Below are 7,874 nucleotides of genomic sequence, written 5' to 3' on the forward strand. Positions count from 1 at the left end.
GGTCAGTTACAGAAAATGTGGCACCTACTTCAAAGGAGGCAAGGAAGGACTGTTGGGTGAACTTGAGGGTCAGAATGGACTGGCACTTTTTTTAGGGTCACATAGGACACCTGAAGCAGAGCTGAGAAGAATCACTTTTATCTCATTTTATTCTACTCCAACCTACATATTTTTATGATGCCCCTACTGTGTACTTCTGGATGGGGTTGGATGCAAGAGAAAGATAAGACTTGGTTCTGACTCTGCCATCTTCCTAGGTAGACAGGACATGCATAGATGTGCCATAGCTCTACAAATATCCATGGGTTTTGGTCACTGTAGAGCTGATTTTTAGGAAGAAATAGGAAGGTGGAGAAAAACCAGTTCAGAGGGAATGGAAGGTGTGGTCAGACATGGTGGCAGCTGGGAAAGGAACGTGTTGGAACCTGCTGCCCCCCATCAGTGGGGGTGATTATGGATCAAACATTAGCTGCCCCCACTTCCCAAGGCGTCTGTGTAGATCTGGGAAAGCTGGGATTCCAATCCTGCTTCTGCTCCTTTCTGACTGTGTGGCCACCAGCAAATTGTCTTTACTGCCCCAAAACAACTCTTTAAGACTCTCAGTCAGTAGGTGAGCTAAGGTGTGTTAAGAGCCTACTATGTGTTCTATTGATAAGACTGTAATTAGATTTCAGGCAATTTCCTCACTGTTAAGAGGGACACACCCCCAGAGTCACAGGTGTCAACCTGCCACCCCTAAGACAAAATATCATTAGGTGTCAGATTGGAAGGGAGTTTGGGGGAGGGAAAGACTTCACATGGGAATCAACACTTGAACTGGGTGCTGAAGAATGGCCAGGATTTGGATGCTTGGGAGTTAAAGCTGGGGGAGACCTTAGAGGTTAAATGGAAAAGGGAAGAAAGGGCACTGTTAAAGAATAAACATGGGAATTCCAGTTAGAAAAGAACAGACATGAAGGGGAAAAATATGTGTCAGACCTCTTTAAACCCCAACCCCTGAGGGACCTGCCTCTCCCCTCCAATAGGTCACCTCTTCACTGCCCCAGTCTGAGGTCTAGAGGTGAATAGGTGATTCCATATAAGGGCCATCAGACACAGTGGTAATACTAATAATGAACCAGGTGATATCAGGCTATAACTGCTAACAGACTTATAGCCAGTACATAATTATCACCATTTTGCAGAGGAGGAAACTGAGGCTTTAAAAGATTATATGACTTTCCCAGAGTCATGTGGCTGATGAATAGTAGAGATGAGAATTGAACCCAGTTCTGCTGACCCCATGAATGCTCTTTCTGCACCACAGTGCAGAGAAGTGGGAAATGGGGTGGAGATGTGGACTTATTGGCATTTACTGACATCCTCTTTTTGTCTGAGCAGCCACTCATCCCCAGTTCAACCCCAGTGACTCTTCCACCTTCTCCAGTAGTGACCAGACCTTCTCTATCCAGTATGGAAAAGGGAGCCTTACTGGATTTTTTGGCTATGACACTGTGACAGTGAGTGGTTATGGGGGAGTTGGGGTGGAATGTGGTAACGGGTAGTGCATGATTGGATACCCAGGGGTGGGTGCACAGCTCCAGCTATGAGGCTTGAAAACCTGGGAGCAGGGACATGTGGGGATCCAGCTGCCAGAGGCAGCAAGCTGAGCTCTAAGGTTCTCTTCAAGTTTGTGGAGAGACTGACCATAGATGAGAGGAAGCTCCGCCTGCCTAGTTTTCCTCCTCTTCCTTCTGCAGTGAGCTTATTCTGGCTGTCGGAACTTTAAGGAGTATGAATTATGTATCATGCTGGCCCCTTGCATAAAAGGCCCCAAGTCCCTGAAGCTATCCTGCTTTCTCTAACCCCTGGTCACTAGAAGAGAGCTACATCAGGACAGAGTCTGGGTGGGTTGTGACCCTCTCCTCACTTGCTTCACTAAGTTAGGGAGACTAAGCTCATCTGCAGGACACTGGGGCAAAAGCTAATGTCCCTATGACCTTTTTCTACATCAATCCTTCCTAATGGATTTCTCCCCCACCCCTACAGATCCAGGGCATCTCCATCACCAACCAGGAGTTTGGCCTGAGTGAGACTGAGCCTGGCACCAGCTTTGTGTATGCCAATTTCGATGGGATCCTGGGCCTGGCCTATCCTTCCATCAGCTCTGGTGGGGCCACCACTGTCATGCAGGGCTTCCTGCAGGAAGACCTGCTCAATGAACCTGTCTTTGCCTTCTACCTTAGCGGGTAGGTGACTTGGCTTACTTCTTCCTCTGCTCCCTCAGCCACCTCCTGAGTCTATCTGGTCTCCTGAACCCAGCTGGAGAAATTCTCTATGGCAGAGTTTCTTACCTGGGCTTTATGAACATCTATGCCAACACATACACACACATCCATACATGTACACATATGTAACTGTTTTTTCAATATAATCTTTGTCTTTTATAATCTTATAAATTTTCTTTTATGCATTGAAAAATATGATATTGTGATAGGGATCATTGATTTCACCAGACCTCTAAAGAGGTATGTGACACACACTCAGAAAATATTAAGAACCCCTCCTCTGTGGCTCTTTCCTTTCCTCTCCCTTTCCAATAGGAAATTTGTTGCTTTTTTTTTTTTTTTACTATTTTTTGGAGGGGAGAAGGCAGGGCAATTGGGGCTAAGTGACTTGCCCAAGGTCAGTAAGTCTTGTAAGTCTTAAGTGTCTGAGGCCTGATTTGAACTCAGGACTTCTTGACTCCAGGGCAGGTTCTCTATTCACTGAACTACCTAGCCACCCCCACCCAATAGGAAATTTAAATTTCCCAATAGGAAAATGGATGAATTCATTGGTATTTATTGAACACCTGCCATGAAGGTGGAATGGGGATGGGAATGGGTCAGGGAGGGCAAAGTATATAGAGAAGCTCAGAGGTGGTCTCTGCCCTCAAGAAGGTTACTGGGGATTAATTGATGGAGAGGGAGTAGGTCCTGGATCAATGTAATAAGTTTAGTCAGGTGAGGGGGACATTGAGGAGCCTGACCTGACTGGCAAGTCTTCTTCCTGTTGGGGAACAGTGGAACATAAGTTGGATAGAGAGGCTGAGGAAGCACCAGGACAGATAGAGGTTTGCAGTCACAATTCTTCCCCTTTTCCTGGCCTGTATTCATAGACTCTGAGGGATATAGAGCTAGGAGAGATTATATAGAGAGCATTGTCCTCATCATCAGTTTGGGACTGGAAAGGATCTTGGAGGTTGTCCAATCCAACTCCCATTATACATAAAGTAATGGATAGGGAAAGAGGAGGGATATGAGATTTAATTCATGTAGGGAATTTCTAAGTAAGAAGTTCTCTATGTGAAACTTATTTTTGTGGCTGTACAATTGTGTCTGACTCTTTGTGACCCCATTTGGGGTTTTCCTGGCAAAGATATGGGAATGGTATGGCATTTCCTTCTCCAGCTCATTTTACAGATGAGGAAACTGAGGCAAATAGGGTCAATTGATTTACTCAGTTACACACAGCTTTTAAGCACCCAAGGCTGATTTTGAACTCAGGAAGATGAATCTTCTTAACTCCAATGTCAACACTCTATCCACTGCAGCGCCACCTAGCTGCCTCAATGCAATTTATAGCCTTGGGAATTGCAATGAGAAGTTAAGTGACTTGCTTAACCTTCACATAACCATTCTAGTCAGATGCAGGAATAGAATTCCTGCTTCCTGATGTTGGGAGACCACCTCTCTATTCACTCTGTCATCCTGCTCCTCCAAAGATTCAGAGACCTAGGAAATGTATCCTTCTATTGCCCTGGGATGAGCTTACAGGTCTCAGCTCCAAAGCTCACTGACCACTTGACTCTGGTTGCTAGGAAGGACCTTGGTTGGCCTATTCCTTCTTCATGTGGGAAGTGGAGAAGTGGAGAAGGGGTTGCTGATAAGTAATCAGGGCCAGTGGGCTGAGTAAAAACAGTTGTGGGAGAAAGTAGGGAAAGAGAAGGACTCTTTCTCCCTTGCCTGTCCCTGCTATTCCTCCAAATATATATTTTTCCCTGTGTCCTCAGGGATGAGAATTCTGACTATGGTGGTGAAGTCACTTTTGGAGGAGTGGACACCAGCCTGTACACTGGAGACATCTACTGGACCCCTGTCATTGAGGAAGCTTACTGGCAGATTGCCATTAATGGGTATGTGAGGTGTGGTGGGGAGAGGAGGAGAGGGACTCAGAGGGACAAATGGGGGCTTAGAGGGGAGAGATCCAAAGTCTAGAGAGTAAAGTCATGGCTTCCATGGGGTGATATCCTAAGTCTTTAAATAAAATAGATTTTACAAAGAAAGAATGAGATCAAGTATATAGGGACCAACTCTACGGTGGTTCTTTAAATAAGAAAGTTGAGTGAGGAGAATGGATGTGTGGGCCCCATGTTCCCAAACCAGGAAGGGGATTGAAGTAAAAAATATTTCCATTTTCTCAAATCCTAGCTCAAGGAGAAGCCCAGTAGATTCAGAAACATTGGCTTGGGGACCATCAAGATAACCATGGCTGAGAATTCCTCAATCTGAGTTTTCTCTTAAATGAGAGAAGTGGTATTTTGTCAGCAAAGGGCAAATTGAGGCTGATATGGGAGAGAATTTCTTGAATACAGGCAAGGGGAAGGAAGGCACAACACCAAAACCTGTCTCTCATCACTGGCTGTCTTCCTTCAGGTTCTCCATTGGTGGTGAATCTACTGGCTGGTGCTCTGATGGTTGCCAAGCTATTGTGGATACAGGCACTTCCCTCCTCACTCTTCCCCAGGATATGTTCTCTGAGCTGATGCAGTACATTGGAGCCGAGGAAGATGAAGGAGCTGTAAGGCATCTTCTCTATGCTTCTGTTTCCTCATCAATAAAATAGGGATAATTATACTTGGATTTGGTATTTCACTGGTTACTGGGAGGAAAGTACTCTCTAAAATTTAAAGTGCTAGGTATAGGGGTGACCAGGTGGCTCAGCAAGTAAGAGCACCGGCTCCAGTGTTGGGATGACCTGGGGATCGAATCTGGGCTCAGATACTTAGCACCACACCCAGAAATAACTGGCCGTGTAACCTTGAACAAGTTACTTAACCCCAATTGCTTAAAAAAAAGTGCTAAGTATATACAAGGTGCAATCATCATTATTGGCTCCCCTAAAAACCCTGAAGCTCTGACCTCTGGTTCCATTTATGAGCATTACCTTGAGAGTTAGAAGTGCCTTGCTTGGGGTATGGTTTGATCAATGCTCTGGGGTAGGACTGGTATAGAGAGAGTGGATCATGGGAAGTAGAACCTGGGCCTGGGAGTCTCTATCCTGAACATGTTCTAGAAACTCTGAGGACTCATGATCTGGTGGGGCTCTTAAGGACCTGCCCCCATACCCATCTCTTTCTTCCTGTATCTCTCTCCTCCAGTACTTGGTCAGTTGCAGCAATATCCAGAGCCTGCCTACCCTCACCTTCAACATCAATGGTGTCGACTTCTCCCTTCCTCCCTCTGCCTACATCCTTTCATTGGTGAGTTCCCTTCATTCCCCCACCTAGGTATTCTTGCCTTCTCAGGGGTGGTCCCTGTGATCAGGGAGAGTACTGGAGGGAGGAGCTCCTCTCCATCTTGGGAGGGAGGTGAAAAATTGAGCTGTAGGTTCAAGGAGGGACCAGATCACACCCTCAGAAATACCTGGCTCCCTGCCCTCCAGGTTGCTTGGAATAGAAAGGATGAAAGAGCACAGGTTTAGGGGTCTGGGGAAAATAGATACACCCCTATGACATAGCTCTTCCAGGATGTAATGTGATACAATCATAGACTCTCAGCATTAGAAGGGGCATCAGTGATAATCTGGTCCAGCTCGCACACAAAAGGGTCATCTTTGCTACAGCATCTCCATGAGGTGGTCTTCAACAACATCAGCTTGAATACTCTCAGGGATGGGGAGCTCACTGTCTCATGGGGCAGCTTGGTCCATTGTGCAGGTCTTCCCTTGGGGCCAAGAGCAGAGAGAGATGGTTAAAGGTCAATACTTAGCTCTTTCTTTTTACTGGTTTGGTCCTTCCTCAGGGAAGAACTTCCCTGTCTCTGCTCTGGTTCCATGTCTTGGAAATTCTCTTGGAGGACTGTATGGTCACAAAACAAAGGTAGACAAGTAGATAAGTAGGGAGATAGAAAGATGGATAGATAAATGATAAATAGGACATCTGTTAAATGCTTACTATGTGCCAGGCAATGTCTTAAGAAGTTCAGTGTGGCTCATGTGATATATTAATCGATCACTCAGTAACAAACATTAAGTAATGTTTTCAGCATGATGCGCTGTACAGAGTGCATGCACATGTGTGTTTGGAGGGTAATGGAGAGATAGAAAACATAATCTGGGCTCCTTTGGATTTTCCAACATAAGTGAAAAAGAGGTTAAACAAGGAACAATGATACCATGCAATGACTGTTCATTGCTTGCTATCTCCATATCCTATCTCCATAGTGGCAACATTAATCTAGGGATAGGACAGGTCCTTACAAGGTGGTATGGTCACTCAAGTTTTTCTAGAGATTTAGAACTTTTCCTGCCCAGAGAAAGTAGCTAAAGCCTAAGGCAAGTATCTCCTGCCCAATGAATCTGACTTCAAGAGAGTCAAGACCAGCTTCCTAGAGGAAGTGGGTCTTCATGGGTTGATGGACTCATCTTCTCTTCTCCTCACCTTCAGAGTGACAGCAGCTACTGTGAGGTGGGCATCATGACCATGTCCCTGACTTCTGAGAGTGGCCAGCCCCTCTGGATCCTTGGGGATGTTTTCCTCAGGAACTATTACTCTGTCTTCGACCTAGGCAACAACAGGGTGGGCTTTGCCAGCCTAGCCTAAGCTCCTCTTCCAACCTAGTTTTATCTTCCTGGCTCTTGGCATTGTCCTCAACTCTTCTTGTATTTTTTTCTCCTTTTCTGTCTCTATTGATGGATTCTGGAACTTCATTGTGGGGTTGGGGAATCTACAAATAAAAATCATTCTAATCCTTCATTTGTTTGTTCATTCATTTGACATTTATCAAGCTTTTACTGCATGGGAAACCATGTACTACGTGTTGTGCTGGTGTGTCCAAAAGTTAGCTATGGTATTATCCCAGCTGTTACTGAACTTACAGTCTCTATCTCTAGAGAAATAGAAATACCAACCACATGGTATCCACATGTTAAATTAATTAGAGAACCTTCAAAGAAATATGAAGTTATATGAAGTCCAAGGCAAGATGGGAAGGAAGGTAATTTCTGACCAGTATCATTCTAGATTCCAAATGTTTTTTTGTGGGGTTGGAGGGTCTGGGATGTTGGGGAAGGATAGCAAACTTCCTTGGTTTGGTGTCGCATTGGTGTTGGGCCTATTTTAGAGTTTGGTTTTAGCACCAAGTGTCAAATTGGGATGTTTATCCTGAACAGCTCCATCTACCCAATCATGTTCTACTCTTTTAGTAAGCCTAAGTTGTTTGTTCTGCAATATCTATCAGTCAATCAATTAGCAAGTATTTATTCAATACCTACTCTTTGGACCAGGCACTGGTTCTCTTCAAACTGTACTTCTCTTGATCACTCCCAGGCCCCAAACTGCCTGTGTCCCACACTGCCTCCTCAGTTCCCTCTATGACCATTGTGTGCTCCATCAGGGAAGCTTGATCCCCTACCTAACTCCTTATCTTCCCATAATCTAATCTCTCCCTCCTCCCATCCATTTTAGAATGTGTCTAACCTTTTTAAATAATTCAGGACCCTCTTATCCCAAGTGTAGGGACCATGTCTCCCCTATTTACTTGGAAGACATCCAAAGGCAGAGACTATCCATACAACTGGGAGGTCTCCATGGACAGGGACTGTCACTAAGTCCACTCTATTTGATCAGGATC

General features: G+C 45.1%; 1 protein-coding gene across 1 annotated transcript; it reads left to right on the forward strand.

The window, feature by feature from the left end:
- The first annotated feature begins 1,360 nt into the window (after positions 1 to 1,360).
- On the forward strand, positions 1,361 to 6,986 carry LOC138177222 (gastricsin-like). The gene is made up of 6 exons (XM_069108301.1): positions 1,361 to 1,499; positions 2,029 to 2,228; positions 4,034 to 4,156; positions 4,677 to 4,821; positions 5,402 to 5,503; positions 6,689 to 6,986. The coding sequence occupies exons 2-6, from the start codon at positions 2,167 to 2,169 to the stop codon at positions 6,842 to 6,844; spliced, it is 588 nt and encodes a 195-aa protein (XP_068964402.1). The 5' UTR covers positions 1,361 to 1,499; positions 2,029 to 2,166; the 3' UTR covers positions 6,845 to 6,986.
- The last annotated feature ends 888 nt before the right edge of the window (positions 6,987 to 7,874 follow it).

The sequence above is a fragment of the Petaurus breviceps genome, unplaced genomic scaffold, assembly GCF_028583685.1.
Source record: "Petaurus breviceps papuanus isolate PSGF00001 unplaced genomic scaffold, PetGlider_PUasm1.0 90352, whole genome shotgun sequence".
Lineage (NCBI taxonomy): Eukaryota > Metazoa > Chordata > Mammalia > Diprotodontia > Petauridae > Petaurus > Petaurus breviceps.

Bases quoted from the DNA above. Each gene is read 5' to 3' on its own strand.
- LOC138177222 (XM_069108301.1), top strand. From the start codon at position 2,167: ATGCAGGGCTTCCTGCAGGAAGACCTGCTCAATGAACCTGTCTTTGCC. The intron at 2,229-4,033 runs GTAGGTGACTTG...CTGTGTCCTCAG, and splicing joins TTTGCCTTCTACCTTAGCGG to GGATGAGAATTCTGACTATG. The intron at 4,157-4,676 runs GTATGTGAGGTG...GTCTTCCTTCAG, and splicing joins TGGCAGATTGCCATTAATGG to GTTCTCCATTGGTGGTGAAT.